The 26183-nt window shown below is 35.0% G+C and overlaps 1 protein-coding gene across 2 annotated transcripts in view; it reads right to left on the minus strand.

The window, feature by feature from the left end:
- The window catches only part of LOC111153436 (cadherin 12), a 254044-nt gene that overhangs the window by 47640 nt on the left and 180221 nt on the right, over positions 1-26183 (minus strand). For both annotated transcript variants that reach the window (XM_022512453.1, XM_022512452.1), the window contains one exon: positions 6069-6256. In XM_022512453.1, coding sequence (XP_022368161.1) covers positions 6069-6256 — 188 coding nt within the window. The remainder of the gene's footprint in view (positions 1-6068; positions 6257-26183) is intronic.

Consider the following 26183-nt stretch of genomic DNA (forward strand, 5'->3'; position numbering starts at 1 on the left):
AAAATAAAGAAATCACTTCATCATTCTTTGCTTTAAACTTACGCTATCTTTATTTAGTCGTTAACAATAGATACTTTTGTAGAAATGGCAGAGAACTGTTTGAGAAATTAGGCAAGATAAAAAAATGGTCCTTTTGCACAACTTAAATATTTACCCCGCTATTTTAATTGCTTTAATTTCTTCATAGTGACAAGAAAAAATACAGTGCTTCTATAAATATATTTCTGTTTTCACCCTTGAATGTTTTAAACTCATGCAATTTCGTATTTAGATCCAATAAGTATATATGTATGTAATAAACACATATTTATTTTCAGTTATCCAGCAGAAAACAAACAACTGAGTAAAATATATTTCAATTACCTTCTCAATTAAGAATAAAATTGCTGGGCACCTGGGTGGCCCAGTTGTTAAGCATCTGCCTTTGGCTCAGGTCATGATCCCAGGGTCCTGAGATCGAGCCCCACATCGGGCTCCCTGCTCTACGGGAAGCCTGCTTCTCTCTTTCCCACTCCCTCTGCTTGTGCTCTCTCTCTCTGTCAAAACTAATAAATAAAATTGTAAGAAAAAAAAGTTAAAAAAAAAAAAGAATAAAATTGCTGAGAGGTGCCTGGGAGGTCCGTCAGTTAAGTGCCTACCTCTTGATGTTGGCTCAGGTCATGATCTCAGAATGGTGAGATCAAGTCCCGCATTGGGCTCTGCATCAGGCTCCACTGGGTGTGGAGCCTGCTTGAGATTCTCTTTCTCCCTCTTCCCCCTCCCCTTGCTCAGGACCACCTGAGAGCCCATCTCCGGGCTGCATTGCACGACCCTGAGATCATGACCTGAGCCAAAATCAAGAGTCAGAGGCTTCACTGACTGAACCACCCAGGCACCCCCTTACACTCTCATTTTAAATGTAGCCCATCTCCCAATTTTTAGATGGGATGAAAAATTTAAAGGTATTATTCTGTTAGTGTCAATGTTTTTAATGCTTTAACACTTAAGAACATAGAGGGCACTCTCGATTTGTTTAAATTTTGCTTGATGCGATATGACATAAATGTAGAGTAAGAGTAGTTTTTTTGTGTGTTTTGTTTTACTTTTTACCAGTAGGTTGTGCCTTAAGAAGATGTATAATGTTTCAAACTGCTAGTCTGAATTCAAAGTGACACAGTGAAATAACATTGTCGTACTGCTCATAAACTGAATCCAAGCAGCTGTTAAAAAATAAATTAATAAAAACGCTTTTTTTTTTTCATTCTTCTCAGCTCCTATAAACCTGGCCATCATTTTTATTCACTTTGACCCTCCTCAGAAGGAGAGAAGAGAAATACTAAAGGGAAGGCAAATGAAGATTTTGGAGATAAAACAATGATGAGACTATGTGCTTCAGAGAACTTTAAGTATTTTAATTGATTATTAAATGAATTAAGGAAAACTCTGAAAACAAAGAGTATCATATGTTCATGTTAGCCAAACAATTAAAATAACTGACATTTAACAAACAGCTACATATTTGAAGGTACAATATGTATCTTTGGACTTTCTGAATGCATTAACAAAGTAATGCCTATATGAATTTGGTTTTACATTAAAACTCCTTTTTGCAATTTTATGCTGAGATGTTGAAAGGAACATTTTTAAACATTTTAAACGCTAATTTAAAGACCATCCTATAACTGAAACACTGCCTTTGATGTTTACATACATGTTTATTATTACACATCCAATTCTTCTGGGACTCCTAAAACTAACTGCGAGATAAACTTTCCTGAGAACTTACAGAATATATGCAGAAATAATTCTATAATACAGTTTCCACACCAACCCCCACAGAGGGGGGGAAAAAAAACTCTACAGAATTGCAATTGTTTAAATTAATTTTGAGTTTTTCATGGGCTTTATGTAACAGACTTTTTCTATTTATTTTATTTTTATGAAATCATACCACCATGTTCAATCAGGTCATATATCTACACATATATACTTATACACATACACAAAATATAATATATACAGCATATAGGTAGATAGGTAGGCAAGTAGGTAGACAGGTACAGGTAATAGCTAATTTTAAAATTTTGTTATAGGAGTGTTCTCCTCATGTATTTTCCTTTTTTAAAGATTTAATAGATGTACTCTGCAAGTTGCAATTTTGTTTCCCAGCAGAACTGTAGGTTAACAGAGAGGGATTGCTTTTGGTGGTTCCTCACTGAGAGATTAAAACAGATTACAACACTAAGAACACATCTATACAAATGCTTGGGTAATTTGCTAGATGATCAGAATATTTATGAAAATATGTTTTGGCTGTTCCTTTACAATCAAGCCAGAATCTCACCATTTCTCACAACTTTTTTTTTTTTTAAAGATTTTATTTATTTATTTGACAGATAGAGATCACAGGTAGGCAGTGAGACAGGCAGAGAGAGAGAGAGGAGGAAGCAGGTTCCCTGCTGAGCAGAGAGCCCGATGTGGGGCTCGATCCCAGGACCCTAGGATCATGACCTGAGCCGAAGGCAGAGGCTTTAACCCACTGAGCCACCCAGGCGCCCCTCTCACAACTTTGATTACTACAAAATTCATGGTCCATATCTCTATCTACAGTTTCTGGGATTATTTCTATAGTCTTCTAACTGGTCTGTATTTCTTTCTTTCTTTCTTTTTTCTTTTTTTTTTTTTTAAGATTTTATTTATTTATTTGAGAGAGAAGAGAGAGCATGCACAAGCAGTGGGGAGAGGAGAAGAGAGAGGGAGAAGCAAGCTCTACACTGAGTAAGGAGCCTGATGTGGGGCTCAATCTCAGAACCCTGAGATCATGACCTGAAACGAAGGCAGAGGCTTAACCAACTGAGCCACCGGGGTGCCCATTAACTGGTCTATTTCTATCCTCACTCCTAGTCATTATTCTCTTGAGAACACCACATTACCTCAGCTTCACAACAGTAAAGGTAATGTAGATCTAAAGTCCCCCCAGGCTTCCCCTACCATGATCTAATTCAAGTCCTTACCAGGCCTACAAGGCTGTCCATGATGGGCCTTTCCTCTGCATCTTTGACCTTATCTCTGACAAGGGCAACAGGGGCCCCTTTCACTGGGGGCTGCACTCAGCCTGCTGGCCTCCTTACAGTGGCTGCTGGATCTTTGTGGAAGATGTCTCACTCAGAATTACTACACAAGTCATTTCTTGCTTCCTTCAAGTCTCCTGAAATCTCACCCTGTCAACCTTTTTTTTGACCACCCATTATAAGAGCCACCACTCTCCTTACTATTTGCATCCCCATACCCTGCTTTCCATTTCTCAAGCTTGACTCGATCACTGAAGACAGTGCTTTTGGATTGTCTTCCCCCAGCTAAGTGGAAGCTGCTTGAGTAGAGAGAGGGTATGGGTCTGTTTTGTTTACTGCTCTATCCCCAGAAGCCAGAGTGGGGTCATGGACTTAGTGGCTTCCCCATCAATACCTGTTGAATGAAGGAGTGAACGTTAGTTATGGACACTGAACTTTATTTAGATAAGAAATTTTAGGCCAGCAAAATGGACAATTATTCATCCACTGCAGGAAGAGAAATGTATTTGGTATAACTTGGAGACAGACTTTTCAGATGGCTTTTCTATATTATGTAAGTCAATTTTAATAATGTTATGTCATAATTTTACAAATCTCAATTTTAATCTAGTTAAGAAAGAAAATCCTCCAAAAATTTAATAAAATAAATGCAACAAAATAAATGACATGACTCTTTTTATGAATCTACCATTAGCTAAAAAGAGGTCTATTCTTACAGCTTTAATGGAGATGTATAATAAGTGAATAGTTACAAAAATCATTACTAAGTCATAATTTTCTGTTTTAAAAATCATTACTTTCAATGATTAAGCCATTTTGATATAATATAAAGACTATAGTTAGCACAGCAATCCCTTTTTAATTGTGTTTGAAAGTAAATAATAGTGCCACTCATTCTCTTAGATTGACACTTAGACACCAATCATTTATTGGCAGAGATGGTAAATGTGTGTAAATAAAAATATAAATATAAAACATACATAAAATATAAAATATAGCTATAACAACTATAAATATACATACATATATAATTTTTTAAAAATATAGTATATGCACTATTGACTCTTCTGTACCTCATTATGCTTTGTAAATTTACCTAATTTCATAATTACATTTAATGAACTGTTGATGTAAAATATTTTCTGTTATTTTTCTTATTATTCAGGTAATACATATTTGCTCCATTTAAATTAACATTTGTAAGTCATTTAAATGTAGCTATTTTTTAGGGCACCTGGGTGGCTCAGGCATTAAACATCTTCCTTTGGCTTGGGTCTTAATCCCAGGGTCCTGGGATGGAGCCCCGCATCGGGCTCCCTGTTCAGCAGGAAGCCTGCTTCTCCCTCTCCCACTCCTGGTGCTTGTGTTCCCTCTCTTAATCTGTGTCTCTTTCTGTCAAATAAATAAAGAAAATCTTTGTAAATAAATAAATAAAAATGTACTTATTTTTTAAGAAAAAATAAGTGACGGCTCTTACTGACTTGTTACTGAATAGGAAAGAAAGAAACAAGCAAAACAAGAACAAACAATAAAGAACTAAAGTTAATAAGAATTTGACACATACTTTTTAAACCGTACTTTGAAAATGCAACATAAATGTATAATTTTGCTGAGTGAGATCATGTGGCTAAAGTAATTTCTAGAAAAGATACAATTTATGTGCAATAGTGAAAATAAAAAGTGATAAATAATCTGTATGGAAATTGTGTTTCTTTTCAGTATTATTTTTATTGCCATACGTATTATTTCTCTGTTGAAATTCAGAGTTCCTGAGCAAATATGGAAACAGAACCCTAATTAATGGGAATAGCTGCAAAAATATTTCTTGTAAGCTAAAATAATCACAATTATTAAATGTACATAATATATGGCAGTTTGGGGGAAATAGAACATACTTTGCAGGAGAGGGGAAAGCACTACTAAATTAAATGAGTTTCACTAGTTTGTCTGCAGTCCATTATTGAAAATTCCTATAATTTGCTTCACTGTTATGGGAAACAATCTACACATCCCAATCATAACTATGATTTTTCTGTTTCTCACATTTGCATATCCCTTCTTCATGCCAACCCAACAAAAGACAGACTAACCCCGCTAATATTTCTAATTGTGTTCTCCCCTTCTGCAATTCTCTTTTGTAGCCGTCTATTTAATATTACTAAATGGTCTTTCATCCCAGTCTGCCTTTTCCTCCCTCCTTTTCTCCCTCTTTCACTCTCCATCTCTTTCCCTCTTTCTCTTCTTTATCCTTCCCTCCTCCTCCCTCTCTCTCCCTCTCTTATGAGTCCTTCTTTCCACTTACCTCCTTAAAACCCCCTCAAGGCCAGCATTACCCTTGCTCACTTCTTCCATTCCTCAGGAGTTCAGGTTACTGACATATGGATTCTTCCATTATGATAGAAACTCTCACCAACAACGTGTGAATTAGGTATTTATATTCTCAGAAAAGTCATGAAAGGGGCAAGAGCAAGCTTGGTGGGGTTAGAGTTTACTTCTAAGCCTTATTTTTTAATTAATCTTTTTGTTTAAGTTTGTAACAATAAAAAAATTAAATTAAAATTAAATTATGAAAAACATTTTTATTTTATTTTTATTTTTTTAAGATTTTATTTATTTAATTGAGAGAGAATGAAAGAGAGAGCATGAGAAGAGGGAGGGTCAGAGGGAGAAGCAGACTCCCTGCCAAGCAGGAAGCCCGATGTGGGACTCGATTCCGGGACTCCAGGATCATGACCTGAGCTGAAGACAGTCACTTAACCAACTGAGCCACCCAGGAGCCCTGAAAAGTGTTTTTAAATAATTTAATCATATTAATAGGCTTGTTTCAACAACAACAAAATAGATCTGTTGAATTGCAGAATACAAGTGCCTCAAGAAGTGAATGCCTAAGTCACCTGGTCTTTTTTAATTTAAAAATACTATTAATTGAAGAAAAAATTTCTGTCATTTACAACTTTTAGTCATTTTGTTCTTTCATTAACAGTGGATAGTCAACTGTCCAAGAACTTGTCTATGTACCTTTTTCAATTTGATGACTCCTTCTTGCGTGTCCTCATCTGTGACGATGTCAAACAAATTCCCCCCATCTCCTGGAACGATATTGTATTCGATTTCTGCATTTTGTCCAAAATCAGGATCCACAGCTCTTATTCTTCCAATGGCCGAGCCAATAGGAGAAGACTCAGGAACTTTCAAATGGAAGATACCTGACAAGAAATGTATAATTCATGTTGACAGTGGAGTTAGTAAAGTATATAGAAAGATTACTAGGATAGAAAAATCTACTAGATAAAAAGTAAATCAAGTTTAGAACATAATAGTGCAAAATCGAAAGCGAGTTTGCTGTCAAGTTAAGAATTATGATTAGGAGTAATAACTTCACTTTTCACTTCAATAGGTCCTGCTCTAGAATTTAATTAGGAATTATAAATAATAAAGTGTGTGAAATTTATATTATTGTAAGGAAGTATTTTACATACTAACAGCCTCAAAGTGAACCTACTATCAAATGGAAGGGCAGAAAAATCCATGTAATTAATTGGTACCAATACCACAGAATCCAGGATATAAAATAAAGAGAGATAGATGATTGATAGATATTTCTAGAAAGTTAAGGTTATATTTCCTAATATAGAGAGATATTATATATTTTCTTATATATATTCCATACACATATAGACAGCATTTACCCAGTAAGTATAAATCATTAAGCCAAAAACAGCCTGTAAAAGGATTATGTGTTTGGTAAACCAAAATTTTAATTCATAATGAATTTAAGTATTGACTAATATTCAACTTAACGTTTAGTGTTGTGTAGATTTTTACTGGGTATCCTAAAAAGGTCTAAAATCTAAACTCAGGATATAAAGTTCTATTTGCCCCTGATTTTTTTAAATTTTTATTTTTAATTTTTTTCATTTTTCACCACCAGGTGGAGCACATATATTACTATGAATTTGATACTGAGCCAGAAAAACTCAGAAAAAAATCCTATCTATATAAAATATACTAGAATCAGGAAAAATTTGTAATATCTCTTAAAAATAAAAATATATACATCACTTAAAAGAGTTTTAGAAATTTCATATGGCATAACATGAAGAAAAAGATATAAGCTAATTTACTGACCTGTAATCAAAATATGTATTAAAGGATTAAATGGCTGTTTGTTTAAATAAAAATAAGGAAAGGAAGAGTATGGGAGGAAGTAAAAAGGTAAATGCAAAACTAATCTCAAAAATACAAAATTTAAATTTTGATGTCTGCTTTCCTGTTTCAATTTTTATTAACGTATTTTGGGTTGTCCTTTCCCATGGTTAAAGTGGCCAGAGTAATTAATTTGTTTAGAACTTCTAGTTACATCAATAGAAATTAAATTAGGAAGCCCTTTAATATGTTTCTTGAATGGTAAAGTTCATTCATCAAACTACCTTTCAATATTTCAGCTATTGGCCTCAAGAAATATAAGGAAAAATAATCAATCACACCTTGTAGCGATCTTGCCAAATACTTTCCTTTTTATTCCCAATTATAAGTCTTGTAGTTCTTTCACTGTTTCAAAATGTGGTTATTTCATTAGCCCTGGTAGCAGTTCAACCTTGTCATATACAGCTCATGTCCCCCCCCCCATAAAAAAAGATATCCACCACTTGCTCCTGTAATGTTAAAATCAGACTTTTTTACATTCAGTGGACATTACCTCATTGAAACATCTACTTAATCTGAAAAGAGCTAAATATTTACCTAAATTTGTTTGATTCCATGTAAAAGAGAAAGTACATTTTTACAGTGGTCCAAAAATAGTTGTTCAATTAATCTGATAATGAACAGTATGCCTGCCTTCAAAGGGAAATATGTCAAACCTTTCTAAAAGAACAAATTTAAAAGTTATATAAATAAATAAACCAGAACGCAGGCAAATAATAATAATCTAAGTGGTAATAATAGAGTGTTACATAGATATTACAAAGGAATTTTAGTTAAAGATGTCATATTAACTGATCAAGCTAGCAACTTTTCATAGGTTAAGATTATGTTTCATTAGATTTTGTTCCCTAAACACTTCACACAGCGGCTGTCCTAGAGAGATGCTCAAAGTTTGCAGGATTTACAGTAGAGTTTGGACTTGAGGCAACCAGAGCAAAGAGGAAGACTAAAATCATAGGTTACATTGTGTACACATCGTCTACAAGAAACGTAAAGAGATATCCAAGGGGAATTTGAGTTCAAATAGCCATGACTACATAAACTGAACCTAAAGTGACTTCTGCAGCCTACTTTCTAGAGAGTGTGTTTCACAAAAGCCATATTAAACCCTGATCCGATTGAAGAACTTCTGAACACTAGCAAATATGATGAAACCTGAATTCCTTTTTAAAAAGTATTTTACTATTTATTTGACAGAGAGCCAGAGACAGAGTGAAAGCACAAACAGGAAGAGTAGCAGAGGGAGTGGGAGAAGCAGGCTCCCCCCTGAGCAGGGAGCCCGATGCCTGGTTGGATCCCAGGACCCCGGGATCGAGACCTGAGCTGAAGGCAGACTTTAACCAACTGAGCCACCCAGGTGACCCAGTAATGCCTGAATTCTTGTGTAACATGACGAGAAATTACGCAGCAGTTATTTAAGGCTGTACTAAACTTCTCAAACATATGTTATTTTTCCTTTCCTTTTTTTCTTCCCTTCTTAATGCCTATTAAGCAGAAATATCATTCGTCAGAAACATGTTCACAACCTTTTCCTCTTGTTCTGTGATTGTGATAAAGAACCTGAAGAAACACCAAAAGCCTTGAGTCTAAACTAGAATTAGTCATATTCCAATATCATGGTACATCAATAAGTATTAAGAAAGACCTTCAATTTTTTTTCCTGATAAAATAGAGTAATAGAGAGCTAAGTTGCATAATGTACTGTACATCTTTCTCTAACAGGATATTGAATTAGGAAACTTAAGATGAAAAAATTATCGAAGACAGAGCTGGCAGACAGAGATTGGAGAGAGAGGGGGGCTGCCATGTGTAGTGGATTTCAAATTTCAGATATTCCCCGCAGTGCAAGGTGGTGATGGTGGTACGGACTGAAGTGGGAGAGCATTGGATGGCATCTCAGGAAATCATGGACATCCAGCGGAAATGACATGTAATATTTCTGCTTATTGGAGCAGATTCAGATTACTTATTCACTTTGCAAGTTAGCTTTTCATTTGAACAATTAAAAGCCAAATTAAAAGGAGCCCCTGGGTGGCTCAGTGTGTTAAGCCTCTGCCTGCAGCTCAGGTCATGATCTCAGGGTCCTGGGATTGAGCCCTGCATTGGCCTCTCTGCTCAGTGGGAAGCCTGCTTCCCCACCTCTCACTGCCTACTTGTGATCTCTCTCTGTCAAATAAATAAATAAATAAATTTTTTAAAAAGCCAAATTAAAAGAATTAAAAATCAAGGGAAATAATGTAGTCTGGCAGCATCATTAAGAGATTACAGTTAGTGAAAGTAAAAAATAAAAAGATGAGCCAGAATTGAGACCCTCCAATGTGAGAAGAACTTTTAAGTCCGAAAGGTAATCTGAAGGACACCAGATAATGCAGACTATAAACGAGAGTTCCCCTTTTCAGGACTATATGCTGAAATACGAGTTTTGTGTTTTATAAAACAACATTTTATGAAGCCAATAACAATAAATGTGAAGATAGCAATTCCTTGTAGTGTTATGTCAATATGAGTTAAACAACAGTTTCCTAAAAAGTGGTCAACATAGAGTATGACCACAAATTTTATAATTATCTAATGGCAGTGGAAAACTTGTGGTAAATGGAAATAGTAGCATTCTTCAAAATGACTGATTCACGAGCATCCACTAACGTGCCCCACCAAAATTAAGATATAGTAGAAGGGAAACAGTGATTCACCACTTACATCTTCTTTGTGGATTGAGATTTTAGTGTACATAAAACACAAATATACAGAGCACTGAATTTTCTGTTCTTTGTATCGCAGACACAGTTTAGAAAGGTGAAAGACACATTGATTAAGACAAGCATTTCTTTTTTTTTTATAAAGATTTTATTTATTTATTTGACAGAGATCACAAGTAGGCAGAGAGGCAGGCAGAGAGAGAGGAAGGGAAGCAGGCTCCCTGCTGAGCAGAGAGCCCGACGCGGGACTCGATCCCAGGACCCTGAGATCATGACCTGAGCCGAAGCAGCAGCTTAACCCACTGAGCCACCCAGGTGACCAAGACAAGCATTTCTAAAGAAAATATTGTAGTTAGTAATAAAGTTTAGGGAATATGGAACAAGTCAGAGAAACTATGCATTAGTCATGTCATTTTTTTTAGGTTCTGTCGGTTTATTTCCAGTGACTTGACATTTTATCATTTCTAGAAACTCGACAGCAATAAAGCTGGGGTCATTCAGATTAATTCAAAACTGAAGTAATCTTCAGCTGTGCCAAAGTTGGATTGCTTTTGATGTACTATGTAATTACAGTCCCATCATCTTCTGCGTGTCTTACTTTGACGCATATGAAACATCTTAATGGCACTACCTGTACAACACAGATTAAGAAATAAAACAGGTGACAAGAAATTGTTCAGAGTCAATAAGAATATATACTTACATGCTCATCAAATATACATGCTGTGTTTAAAAGAAAAAAAAATGTTCCCATGGAAAAGGAGAAAATGACATGCACTGAATTTAGATGGAATTATAGAGATTAAATTCTAAAACTTCTTACAGATAATGCTTCCTATTAATTCCAGAGATAAAAGTATCTATTACTCAGTTATTGCCTAAATGGATCTCCCCTCAGGAAGTATGTTGTTTAAAAAAATACTTTGATTATTCTTTGGTTATTAAGACGCACACTGGGTTTGTGTATGTGGCTGGTGGCATTCACTGATACCTAAGGAAAAGGATATACAATGTTCTCCTTCCCTTTTTTCTTTGAAAAATTTCCAAGTACTGAAGAAAATACCAAAATGTCACTTACATAATAATGTAATTATGTCACTTACATGATAATTTATGAAAAAGAGATATATTTACTTAACAAAACATGAATAATATGTTAAAATCTCCTCAGAAATAAAAGTTAAAGGACTCCAAAAATATATTAAGTGAATGAATTATATAATACCATAACAACATTCAGTAATAAGAATAGCAAGTGAAAAGAAAATGGAATGATCCATTATAAATTATCTTTTGAAATACACTTTATGTTTATTATAATAACTGAAGATAGTCAAAACAATATATAAGAAGTCAATGTTCAGTTTCACAGAGAACTTACTACACTATATACAAAAAGTAATGAATTTGGAGGTAATGAATGTATATTTTAAAATAGTAGAAAAACAAAAATATTGGAAAGTTTAAGTGGAAATTATTTTAAGTTGATTAAGAACAATAAACATTTTTAGGAACATGAAAATATATTATCTGAGAGCACATAAACAGATAATTCCTTGAAGTGTTACATTTATGTTTAAACTTCAGAAAATAAGGTATATTAACATTGAACTTTTGATTCAGTGACTCAATTCATTTAATTGTTCAAATAGTGATCCCACAGGTATGTGTTTGTGATTTACCATCTAATCACATAACAATGAAATATTTCTTTATCAATATTTTATTGCTTTAGTTTCTTAAACAAATAATAGCACACAAAATGATTTCACCTTGTCTAAAGAAAATAAAAAAGGAAATGGAAGCAAACATTTCTGTATGAGTAAAAAGGAGCTTTATATATATTATTAACCTGTTATAGCCTCTTACTAGCTCTGTGAGTTGAGGCAAAATATTTAATTTTTTTTCTTGATCTGTAAAATTGGAATGATGATGATGTCACTTACATAATAGTTTATGAAACTCCTAAGTGGTATCTATTATACAGTTACTTTTCAAATAGCAATTCTATAGATAATCTCCATATCTGTATTATACTATTTTCCTGTACGACTGGCAGTAATCAACAGGAAACTGCCTACAGAGGTATGGAGATAAAAGGAAGGGAGGTGTTAAAGAAGTTCTGAAAAGCCATTTTCATTCTAGCTGAAACATTTTTCCCATATCTTGAAAATTGAAGGATTCAAGAATAAAAATATCTTGGTGATTGAAGAACATTTTAAATGCCCTCTATTTCCTCAAAAGCCTGAAGCTGTGACTATTTTCAATATGTCCAAATTAAAGTAATAGAAATGTAGTCCACAAGGAAAAACCATCCTGGTAACAAAGTTGGATTCAAACTAGATTTTAGTCAAGTGTACTAAGCACACAGTGAATGGAATCTCTTGGTAATGACAGAGACATCCAGTCCTGCTCATTCTTAGGATGGGTTTTGGATGAACAAATTTCTAGAAGTGTCTAGTATTTGGAAGCAAGAGCTTTACTGTATTGGCCAAATTAATGCATCTTTTTACAAAGGTTACAATTGCCTGCTCTAGACTTTACTTAACCATAGCCATGAAAATGAGTGCCATATACACAATATCCAATATATTGATGGATTTATAAATTCTATAAAATTTTATATTTTCTATATAATAATAGCAGTATTTTTTTGCTCAGAGATATGAGAAATTGATTCCTCTAAACTGTCTAGTTTTGAGCAGCCATGCACAACACAAAAATTTAGGGCTAGATATTGAACTGTCCTTTTTAAATTCTTTTTGGGTAGTAGATTCATTGGTAAGCCTTCCAATAACTCAGATTATTGATATGTGATTCACTGCAATTTTTAGTAGCTTACTCCATGGGATGATAAAGAAAAAACAAAACAAAAACAAAATACAAAACAAACTATATTTATTCCAGTGTCATTTATTACCTAGTGAAGGAGGTAGGTATTAATTAAACAGTCACACTAATGAAGTAGAATCACCAAGTCACATGAGGAAAGTTAACCTAATTCTATGCACTTTCTATGATACTTAAGCTGAGAATCAGAGTTGATTCAACTAGATGATGTTGGGTGTGTGAGGTCAGCTGGTAGAAAACATTCCAAATAGTAGAAACTATATGAGAAAACCAAAAATTGGGCGCCTGGGTGGCTCAGTGGGTTAAGCCTCTGCCTTCAGCTCAGGTCATGATCCCAGGGTCCTGGGATGGAGCCCCACATCAACCTCTCTGCTCAGCGGGGAGCCTGCTTCCCCTTCCCCCTCTGTCTCTGCCTGCCTCTCTGCCTACTTGTGATCACTGTCTGTCAAATAAATAAATAAAAACTTAAAAAAAAAAAAGAAAACCAAAAATTATCATAATCTACCTTCCTATTTTGTTTGTTCAATTTATGTAATATAAATTTATGAATTTATAAATTTATGTTAAAATAAATTTATGTTAAATAAATTATGTAACATATGCATTTGTATAGAGAGATAGTAGATATCAATTTTAATATGAAATACAAATAACTTTAGCATTAGTTAATACCACTATATTAATCTCGCCACATCCAGTAATTCATTATCATTTTAACATTGCTTTTTATTTTTTTCTCTCATTTCAACATCATATTAACCTATGGCCTAGATATCTTGCTCATGTTATCACTGCTGGCTGGTAAAACTCAACCCTTGATAATGATAATTACTCTTTTTCTCTAGAAGTGCAACTGACTGAGAAAAACCAAAGAGAAGCAGCTGGATACCTCTATAAATTGTGATTACTAAGCTCAAATGCACTTGCAAGATTGTAAATTGGATACAAATTTGCACAGGTAACATTATTATTTGCTATGACGTCTGTTTTAAACTAATTTATTTTCCACCAATCTTTGCTTTACCTTTTTACTACAGATCTTCCTCACCTTACAATGAGGTTAGGTCCCAATAAACCCATCATAAGTTGAAAATATTGTAACTTGAAAATGCATATAATAAGCTTAACCTACTAAGGTAGTTTAGCCTTGCCTACCTCAAACATGCTCAGAACACTTATATTAGACTACATTTGGGCCACATAATCTAATAGAACACCTATTTTATAATAAAGTGTTGACCCTCTCATGTAATTCACTGAACACTGTTTTGAAGGTGAAAAACTGAATGGTTGAAAATGTATCAGTTACTTATCCTCATGATGGCATGGCTGACTGGGAGATGTGGCTCGCTGCCTTTACTCAGCATCATGAGAGAATATCATACCACATATAGCTCGTCTGGGAAAAGAACAAATTTCAAAATTTAAAGTACGGTTTCTGCTAAATACGCATTACTCTTACCACTGTAAAGTAAGTTGAACCATCATAAGTTGAAGACCATCTCAGTTGGTAACTTTGTCTCATATGTCACAGAAAAAAAATAAACTCATATCACATAAGAGATAGCTCAGCTCCTGTACTTTCAAACACTTCCACATCTGTATTACTGTTAAATTGAAAAAAAAAAAACACGTAAAATATAATAAAAACATGTTTCTTTTCTTTGTCTTCCACTGCTCCTTCAGACTTTCCTCAGTGAGTTAGATAAGCTTTGTCATTTCTTGGATGAAGACTATGGCGAGCCATCGTTTCTGTTCACCTTTAAATAATAGACAGTCCTATATTCACTTTAATTCCAAAACACTAGATTTGGAAATTAGAAATTCCCAATATTTCATATTGTTACATATTACATTATGTAAAATTATATCTTATACATAAAAATTCTGTATTATACAAAATTATATACATTAAACATTATTATATATTACATTATAGGAAATTAAGACTTCTGTCTGCCTCCCTGCCTCCAAAGCGTTCTGGGCCAATAGCTGATGGGACTTTAATTTAGGATATGAATGGGGTGGAAGGCTTCTGTCTGTCTCATCATCCACTTGTCAGAAGTGTTTTCACCTCATCATAGTGGGAAGCAAAGCTAGGTTGTTGGGTTGTTCTCACTTGAATGGATAGATTTTTTCTTCTCCTGGACTAACCCCACTGGCTCCAGTGGTCTTTTGGGGAGTCCCTTGGGAGCTTCTCCTACTACATAATCATGACAAAGGCATTACCTCTGCTTTGATATAACACTCCCCTTAGGCTCTGGATCTCCCAACAATCCATTCCACACGTTGATTCTCACTTCAAGGAAAATCTCTTTGGCAGAACTTAAAATGACTCTGGACTGGTCATTCTGCTTACTCATTTCTAACCCCTCCTTTAGTTGTCATGTAACTACTTTCCCAAACAAAATCTTTTTCCTCTGTCTCTGCTCTTTCTGAGGACACTTTCACTTTCTTAAGCATAAGGCAAGCCTGGGACCACAGATTTCTCCCATTTTCTGAAAAAAATATAGCAACATATACTGGATTTTATTTTTGATCCTTGGTGAAGGAAGACTCCTCTCACAAGACTTGAGAGGTATAGGAAGGAAAGGGTAGTCCCACTCTCAAATATTTTAGATGGGTTTCTCCAAAAAATAAAAATAAACTCTTTGTGCAAAATTCTCCCTCCCCCCTCCCCAACCTTACAAAAAATATAAAGGTAAAAATAGCCTTGCTGTGATTGAGGGCTTCAAGAATCTTAAATGTATCCTGACATTTCTATTGTAAATTCTGAATTTTGTTCTGGGACCATACTTGGCAGTATCCATCGTATCTTAGATTCCAGTGGAAACTTCAATATTAACCTCATACCTATAAAACATCTTCCTCCCTTTTCTCCAGTTTCAAGGTATCCTGAGGTGTCCTTCTCCTGTTTTCTCTTATTAAATTCCAACAATTTGTAAATACTGTATTATATAATAAATAGTCTATCTTCTCTGCTTATAATACTTTCTTCTCAATTCAGATATTCTCAAGAAGAAACAAAAAGCTCATATTTTATCATACTATAAAATTTTTCCCTTTTTCCAAAATCCAGCTAACCCCTTTTCTTTTCCTTTTCCAACAAAACTTCTTAAAGACAGTCACTGTTACCTATTCCTATCTAACAATCACTCCATAAGCAGCTTTAAATAGTTTCTGAACTCACCACTCTATTGAAACAGTTTTCCCTGAGATCTCCATGACATCCATGTTACTAAATTTGGTGATAACTTCTCAGTAGCATTCAACACTCTTACTTTTTCCATCTTTTCCTGAAGCACATTGTTCCTTAACATCTGCGGCACTCTACCCTAGTTCTAGTTTTCTCCCATTACACAGCTTGCTCTCCTTAGCATTCTTTGTTGGTATTTTAAAGAGAATGTAGATAAATAATCCTCAAATTTGACTGCCTAAGGGCATTATAGGGAAAGTTTAAAAACAAAAATAAAGGCCAGGAGCCACCTGCATGATTCCAATTTAATTGTTCTGAGTTCAGAACTGAACTACAGAATTGATTAAACTCCCTCCTGTTCTACTTTGCAATCACAATTAAGAAACTTTGTCTCAAGCTGTCTTTATCTAGGCTTTCCTCATCTAGTTTATTTCATCTATCTTATGCTAAACATTCTTTCTATTTCAGTTCCAGTCTACACACATATTTTGTGTTTCATTCATCCTTGGAAAAATGTTATCTTACTGCAAAATCTCACTTGTATATCTCCAAGGTATCTCAGCCTTGACATAGTCAAAACTGAATTCATAGACTTGCCATGACCCCAGAAGAGCTTCCCTAATAGTTTGTCTCAGCAAATAATATTGCCAGCCCTCTAGTTCCAGCAAATATTACCACCCCTCCAGTTGCCATTTTTCACCACTATAATTAGTACCACCATCACAGGTTAAATAACTCACCCAGTTTGTATCACTCCAGTTGTCCGCTAACTGGCTTTCCTATGTCTACATTGACTGTCCTCCCTGTCTTGCACTCCATTTTCTGTGCTGCCCTGCATGGACAGACAGGATCATTTCTATCGCTTTCAAGTAGAAACTCCATTTCTTCTACCATTAAGAAGATGGTTCAAGGACACATATGAGCTTTTAGAAAATCTATGAGTGTCAATATGAAGGAAACAAGGAACTTAAGTAGAAATTACTCTTGAAGTAGAACAGATACATCACCATCATCATCATTATCATCTTCATCACTATTATCATAGCAATTTTTTGTATAGTGATTTCCATTTCCAGGTACTGAGAGTACGAGAGAGATATTATTATTTCAATTTCCAGTCAGTAATGTTCCTGTAAATGTTTAACAACCAGATCAGCGTAGCCCAGGTTTTTTAGTGTTTCTGTTTTGGGGGTGAAAGAACTTCCAGCATGCTGGTTTTCAAGCCAGTGTGACATCACTGAACAGAGCTGGGAGATGTACACAGTTGGCTCTGAGGACACCAGTCTACCATCAACACATAAAGAAACTGCAGGGCATACATCAAGTCACTCGCAGGTAATGAGACGAAACGATCAAGTGGCACCTCCGATCTGAAGTCCCTCAGTTAGTCTGCCCATTTCACCTCACCTGTTTTCACTGCCTGAATGCCATTCAAATGGAGACAATATCAGGTTAACAAATAGCTCTTTTAAAAAAATATTTTAGTTATTTATTTGAGAGAGAGGTTGAGAGAGAGAACAAGTGGTTGAGGGGGGGAGAGGTAGAGACAGAGAAAGAAGCAGACTCCCCACCAAGCAGGGAGCCATATGCAGGCCTGGATCCCAGGACCCTGATGCAGGGTTCGCTCCACCCCAGAACCCTGGGATCATGACCTGGGCTGAAGGCAGATGCTTAACTGACTGAGTCACCCAGGCACCCCAACAATTAAGCTCTTTTAAAATGCAAATAATCCATTATTTTATTCTCAATTTCAGTTGCACTGATAAATGCAAATCCCAACTAAGTGTCAATTGGGGTTGGATAGACTTGGGGAAAGTTTCTTTTTTCAATGCTCAGAAAGTAAAATTAATGAAGACATAGAGAAAAGAGCATTGTGGCTCTAGAATTAAAATCACTTCTGCTTCTGCACCCAAGAAAGGAAGAGACATTTATTACATCTCTTTCTTTCCTTCCAATAATACCTTCCTTATTACATAGCTCCTAGCTTTCAAGTACAAAATTTTTCAAGTACAAATTATTATCTTTAATCCAATAGCTCTGCTAATTTATAGATCTAATAAACACATATCTGTATTTCCCTGCAAAATTAATTGCTCTTTATACCATGATTTTTTTCAAGAGATTGCATTAGAAATCCCCAAAAAACTAATTCCAAATGAACTATGAAACATAATCCACTTGTATTACTCAATGACTGCCAGAATCAAGTGTTTCTGATCCTCAAAAATATGTATTTTTAATATATGTTATCTATATAACAACTACCCCCATTACATAACAGTAAACATGATGGAGATCTTGGCAAGTGTTCATAACATTTCACGTGCATCAGTAACATTCCATTGTTTATTCATTTTAGGGAGTACATTTACTATTCCCTTAAAACCTCCATTACATATGTAAACCTTTCTGATCCATCTAACAAAATATGGTACATAGATAATTCTCAGTGATTCTGGTCACCAGTTTCACAAAAATAGGCAACACTGGGATTTTTATTACAAATTATAAATAAACTTGATACCTTATCAACTAAGTTCTGAAAAATGTCTGGAATTTAAATTCACTCAGGAATACTTATTTACCCAAATGGTTGATTTCTCACAGATTTTTTTTTTTTTTTGAAAAGGTTATGAAAGTAGTTTGGAAAAGTGAAATCTGATAATAGTTTCTTTCTATATAACATTTTGGTTTCTTTTAGCCAAATCACATTCTTTGAATAGCATCCAATTCATTGGCCTACAAATATTATTTCTGAATATTCTTCATATATTCATGCATCATACATGTAGACAACTGTTTAAATTTTCTGTCATTACCTGTGCTTTATTATTTGTTTTTTTTTTAAGATTTTATTTATTTATTAGACACACAGAGAGAGAGAGATCACAAGTAGGCAGAGAGGCAGGCAGAGAGAGAGGGGGAAGCAGGCCCCCTGCTGAGCAGAGAACTTGATGCGGGACTCGATCCCAGGACCCTGAGATCATGACCTGAGCCAAAGGCAGAGGCTTAACCCACTGAGCCACCCAGGAGCCCCTGTGGTTTATTATTTGAATACTTAATATGTCTTCATTATTTCACTGCTTATGCCTAAATTGTCTCACTGGCCTGCTACTCCTCTTCTTTCTGTGTGTAAATTCTGTTCCTCATTCTTTCAAGGGCAGCTCAAAGCCATTTTTGATGAAAAATATTCTTATCTTTGCACTTCCATTTTTTCATAATTCTGTGCATATAATCCTTTAAATAACACATTATGTTTTTGCATGATCTAAATATTTTGGTACACATTGCTCTCTACTAACTCTTGTTACAGTTTTCAGAAATCAATGTGGATATTATTTCCTTCAAAATCCTCTCAGATCTACTCTGTAATGATTTGGATGCCCATCTTATACATTTATGTGTGACTGTGTGCATAAGTCTATCATTTATTTTATTTCAAGTAGTATAATTGTCCATTAACTTAATCTCCCCATTATACACAGAGTTGCTTGAGGGAAGACATTAAATTTTTAAATAATTTTTATACAGGCAAAAAAAAAATACAGCCTTTTTTGCATATACACTTCAAAAAAATTAGCAATCAATGAAATATTATGCATTGAATGCTATAATTTATTGTCTGATATCTGTTAATAAACTAGATTTCTTATGCACAAAATGTATCATGTCCATGGTTATTGCTTATATTCTGTTTAACTCTCATAAAGAAATACTGAAGTTCAGTTTCCTGCCTAAGTAAATGCTAAGACCAATAATAAGGCTAACATGAAATAGAGAAATTTATCCCATGTGAAATATATGCTGAATTTAGGATGCTTCATATTGAGAATTAAAAATGATCACCACAGTCAGAAATCTGTGTATTAAAGGGCTGAGGTAGTTGTATTTAAGTTTCTCCTTATATCTTTAATCATTCTCTTCCTGAATTTTCTTATATTCAAAATTTAAATATTTCTTCTTGAATCTTACTAATTTTATCCATACTGCAGACCTCATTAATTACATCTATGTTTCTCTGAGGAGTACCTGGGCAGTTCAGTCCTTTAAGCATCTGTCTTAGGTTCAGGTCATGATCCCAGGGTCCTGGGATCAAACCCTGCCTTGGGCTCCCTGCTGAGTGGGGAGTCTACTTCTCCCTCCTTCTCCCCCTCTGTGTGCATGGGCTCTCTCACTAATAAATAAATCTTTGTATTATTTACCTGGATCCCAGAATGAAAGAAAGATATTAGTGACAAAAACCTGTGAAATCTGCCTAAAGTCTGCGGTTTCATTAATATCAGTGGACCTCTCTTCAGCTCAAGTTTCTATAAAATACTGTCTTTATGCAAGGTGTTAGCATTAGAATAATCTGAGACAAAGGGATATGAGTGATTTTTGTACTACATTTGCATTTGTTTCTGTACATACACAATTGTTAGAGTTTTAACACAGAAGTACATAAAAATAAAAGAATTAAAATACAAATTTAAAAAAAAAATGTTTCTCAGGGCACCTGGGTGGCTCAGTGGGTTAAAGCCTCTGCCTTTGGCTCAAGTCATGATCTCAGGGTGCTGGGATCGAGCCCCACATCGGGCTCTGTGCTCAGCAGGGAGACTGCTTCCCCCTCTCTGTCTCTGTCTGCCTCTCTGCCTACTTGTGGTCTCTCTCTCTGTCAAATAAATAAATAAAATCTTTAAAAAAAAAATGTTTCTCACTCCTCTCCTTTCTGTAACCCTCAGTTTGTTTCCCAGAGGGGAATGGGGGCAGGGGGTAACCGGGTGATGGGTATTAAGGAGGGCACGTGTTGTGATGAGTACTGGGTGTTATATGCAACTAATGAGTCATTGAACACTACATCAAAAACTAATGCTGTACTATATGTTGGCTAATAATTTAAAAAACTGTTTCTCTGACTCTGACTTTAATTCTCCCTATATTTCAACCGTTTCCTGTTCATCCCCACTCAATTTCAGCACATTAACGGAGAAACCATTTTCCTACTTAAATCATGTCTTCACACACTCTTTGCCTTATTTATCCTCTGACTCCAATAGGGCCCAAAGGCTTTTCCATTACTGCTACTGAAATTTCTGTCAGTTCTGCCTCTACTTATCTCTTCCAAACAACTGCCCGGGGTTTGCTCCATATGTAGTCTCTACTTCAGTCTTCACCAGGTTATTGAAGTCATTTTGCCAACATGTTGACCTCTGCTCTTGCTCCTCAACAGACAAGCACACACATACACACACACATACATGCTCACATGTCAGGGCTGTGCAGTCTCAAACTCCTCTCCTTCCAATCTGTTAAATTCTTAGGTTACATTTCTTCTCAAATGCTATGTTTTTCATAAATATTTTCCCAATAATTCCATTTAGGTTTATTTACCATATTCTAATCATGTCAATAGTTAGTGATCATGTTCTTATTTGGGGTTTCATTGTGGTTTTATTTATACATTGAGGTATTTGTATTATAGAGTGCCTTGATGGCTAAAAAGAGAAAAGATACCTCATTCAATTCTTATCTCTTAAAAATCAAGAATAAATGTGTGTGTGTGTGTGTTGGTGAGTGTGTGTGTAGTTATATATATGATTATATAAAAGTTGGCTATTTTTTCAGTTATTTTGGCTATTAAAGTAATTTTCATAGACTGTAAAAATAACAAACTTAAGCTTTTTTTTAAAAAAACTGCGGAAATGACATTAATAATCAGAGTGCATATAATATTTACTCTGGATAAAGAGTTTTAAGGTAGAATTATCATTATAACGCACATGCGTCATGAATACCTTTACTGTGAAATCATTTAGGAACAAGTCAGTTGATATCAGGCTAGATAAGAATCAATCTAGTCTATAAAGACAGCCTCTAGTCTCCCTAATATTTTAATAGAATAAGACTAAGACTTCACATGAAAAATAATTTCTTTTTTACTTGTCCATAAAAGAGAGTTTTAATAATTTGTTTATTAAGCAACTAGAGATGTCACATATTAGTTTAATACCATAACTGGGTTTTATCCAAACTAGAGTAAAATGAAATCACAATATCATATTTAAATCAAAATAGTCGGGGTGCCTGGGTGGCTCAGTGGGTTAAACCTCTGCCTTTGGCTCAGGTCATGATCTCAGGGTCCTGGGATTGAGCCCCGCATCGGGCTCTCTGCTCAGCGGGGAGCCTGCTTCCCCTCTCTCTCTGCCTGCCTCTCTGCCTACTTGTGATCTCTCTCTCTGTCAAAAAGATAAATAAAATCTTAGAAAAAATTTAAAAAATAATCAAAATAGTCATTGCAAATGTCCATGGGTAAAGATAATACTATTTTGGTGATAGAATTATTTTATATTCACTTCCTAAATATTTCTATGGAGTTAGAAATTTTTAAATTTATTTTTTTCGTGTATATAAAAGGTATACAATAGTCCTAAGATTTTTTTTTTTTTCTGGTGGTAAATTCAACTACAAATGTAAATGTGAGTTATTTCTTGAGCTACTTCTCTCTTCAATCCATGTCTGATGGTACATTAATTGGAAATTCTGATAAAGGGGAAGCAAAAGACACAAAGAAATGATATAAAAAGAGCCTATGACATAATCTAGTTAGAGAGAGAGAGATACAAAGGAGAAATGGGGCTAAGGTTGAAAAGAGGGAAGAAAGAAAAGGTGGGAGGGAGGAGAGGAGAAAAAAAATTACTGTTAGATACTTCAATTGTATTATTTTACTTAATCCTCCCAGAAGTGCTGTATATTACTGTTAAGATGTCTACTTAATTTACTAGCCAAACAGATCCTCTTTTGAGAGTAAAAGAAATCACTACTTGTAATTAATTTGGGACCACAAGTGAAAACTGGAACTGTCTCAAGCAAACCAGGATCTGCGGTCCCCCTATTTATTATCTTAATTTGATGTTGTAAAAACACGAGACAGTGAGAGTTTATTTAGCTTGTTCGGGTCCCAGTGAGTTAATGGTAAAGCTGAGCTTTCCATCGTCCGTACCTTTCCCAAAGCCTAGGATCTCTGTGCTCTACAAATCTTACAAACATAAAAACACTCACAGTCTTGGAGACAATGTCTTTTCAGTTTGATTAGTGGAGAAGTAGATGGAGTGCCCCACGTTCACATTCAGAGCTTCCATTCTTACTTAAGATTCTGGTGTAGGAAATAGTCATCTGTATTTTCATAAATGTGCATATTTATTTTATTTTTTTAAACAGAGAGGTTTAATGCAGAGAATTTTTTTTAAAAGGTTTATTTATTTATTTATTTGAAAGAGAGAGCGAGAGATCACAAGTAGGCAGAGGGGCAGGCAGAGAGAGAGGGGGAAGCAGGCTCCCCGCTGAGCAGGACCCTGGGATCATGACCTGAGCCAAAAGCAGAGGCTTAACCTACTGAGCCACCCAGGTGCTCCTAAACGTGCATATTTAAAAATCAAAGCTCTAATATGTTCCTCAATTATGTTCCACTCCATCACACATGCATCTACAAAGTTCCTGGCTCCAGCTCTTAAAATCTCTTTTTCTTTCACTTTCCTTTTTTAAATGTGCATAAATAAATAACATCTCTTCGTAAGGAATAAAGAAGTTAATGTGCAGTTTAAATGGGGCTTCTTTACGGCACATGTGCAATCAGTATTAGCTGCCACCTCACTAAAACCATGGCTACATTCTGTAAAGAGTCGTGCAGTTGTACCACCTGGAAAAGATTGGAACCTGATAATGCAGTTCTAGCGGGAAAATGCAGAAAAGCAAACTGAGGACACGCGAACTGAAGATTTAATGAGCAAGAGGTATGTATGCATTGTAGCCAGAGACCGAGAGGTTTATAATTATTTAAATCTGATAAATTCTGTTGCTGGCATCTACTTACTTGCTCTGACTGACAGGAAATTTTCACATAAGAATTTTTTTTGCCTATGTTTTGCGGGAAGGCTGAGAGGTAGAGGTGGGAAAACTTTCTCATTACCTTGCTTCTCTGTTTAGGAACCCATGAGTTTTATTACGTCCAAGGTAAAGTCTCACATTTGAACTGTGGATTATAGGATACCGAAACATTCAAGCCACCTCTCCAGGATTGTAATTGTAAAAAAATGACTCCAGTGAGTTGGAAAGTGCACAGATTAATATTAAGAAATAGTTTAAGTACTTATAGGAACCATGGTCTTTAGATATTGTTATTATTGTTAATAACATTGGTAAGATTAAGCACAATAACTTTAATATTATTTCACTTTTAAACTTTATTGAATATGATTCACGAAATAATTGAAAACTAAAAGTTAGATTTCTTAAAGACCGGTAGATGTTGTAGCTCGTAAGCTCAGTACTTTTGCAAATCAGGCAATGGGGCCATAGAGCAACCAGCCTGCAATCTCGTGCCCTTTGCCACATGGGGAAAAGGACCAAGTAGGTCATCAAAAGCTTTCAGCATCACTTAAAGAAAGAGTCATGCTTTCATTAACAAAGCATAATGTGGTATTAATGTGACAATAATAGCAATGATAAATGATTTTAAAATTGTGGTAATTGTTTTGTATTTGCTTACATCTGCCGACGTGGATTCTAGTGAAACTACTCTCTTCTTTTTGAAGAATCTGGAGCTCGCATTCACTGAGCTTGTATACAAATTAGATTCAGCTTCAGTCTGCCTCAAAGCATCAGTCTCTGACTTCTGTAAGCTCTTTGGAAGACTTCTAAGCAAGACACGTAACTTTATGATTGTTTAATTGTAAATTAACAAATAAAACCCCCATTTCAAAATGGTTTAAAATGAATAAATGTTAATATTAGATTTCACTCAAATATATCTGTAGGAATGGAATTTTGCATGGACCAAAACAACTCTCATGAGATATGAAGTAATTAACTCATTAGCTCTATTTAATGAATAATGAAATGCCTTCTCAACATCGCTGCTTCATCACAGTAAACCAGTCATTTTCAAATTATGCTTTGCAGACTACCTACATCAGAATCTACCAGATTACTTATTTGAAATTCAGATTTCTGAGTCCAAGCTGTGCCACTAGAAACAGAGCTGCTATCACTGAGACATAAGATCCCAAAGGATTCTGCAGGCAAATGTGATGTGAGAACTATTGGGAACACTATAGTGAGTATGACTCTGGTCCTCATTTGCGTGCCTCATCTTCAGGAAATAGTTATCTCCTGCTCATTTTTATCAAAGCAGACAAATGACCCATTTGGGAATTAAAGTAGAAGTGTTTATTCCACTTAGTAAAAGAGCTGGTTTCATTATGTCTTGGCTTGTTTTTCAAAAATAGAAATAGAGTCATCAAAGGTGATGACTCTTTCTATCACTTATGCCTACAATCTTTACAAGACCCAAGTAACATAAGCTCTTTGTGCAATATTTCCAATCTCTCAGATTTACAATTTCTTTCTTTATGCTTTTTAAACATTTCCCTCACAAGTGAGGAGTTAAACACACACACACACACACACACACACAGAAAACACTAATAAATGATGAATATGGGTAATATATATAATTGCCACATACTATGCATACCACAATATGCCTCTTAAATACTGGTAAAAAAAAATCAATTGTGGGAATTGAAACATGTTCTAAAGTTGATACTAAATCAACACCAGTAGTAAATTTGAGAAACATAAACAAACATGAATTGATGTTGACTCATTAATATATTTTACTTTCTTGTATTACTATTTAAAACGTTCACCTGTTGGAGCGCCTGGGTGGCTCAACTGATTGTGTCTGCCTTTGGCTCAGGCCCTGATCCCAGGGTCCTGGAATCAAGCCCTGTGTTGGGCTCCCTGCTCATTAGGGAGTCTGTTTCTCCCTCTCCCTCTGCCCTTCCCCACCCACGCACGCTCTCTCTCTGTGTCTGTCTCTCAAATAAATAAAAAAAAACACTTAAAAAAAAAACCACATTCACCTGTTTTCAATTAAGCCTCAAGTTATATTTATAGTATACTATAAATATTAAATATAAATACAGTATACTATAAATATAGATACCTCTATACTAAACAATGTATTATTATAGTGTTAACCTTGCACACCAAACTGACACACACCACCTTCCCAAACTCAAATATTTGAATGAAGCTGAAGACATTATCCTCATCAAAGTGATAGATTTCACGAAGACCCATTATTTTGGTCATGCTTCTTCTAGTATTTTTTTCAGAGTCCTTGTCAGCATTTTCCCTTTT

This window comes from Enhydra lutris, unplaced genomic scaffold (assembly GCF_002288905.1).
Source record: "Enhydra lutris kenyoni isolate GAN:26980312 unplaced genomic scaffold, ASM228890v2 scaffoldscaffold32, whole genome shotgun sequence".
Taxonomy (NCBI): domain Eukaryota; kingdom Metazoa; phylum Chordata; class Mammalia; order Carnivora; family Mustelidae; genus Enhydra; species Enhydra lutris.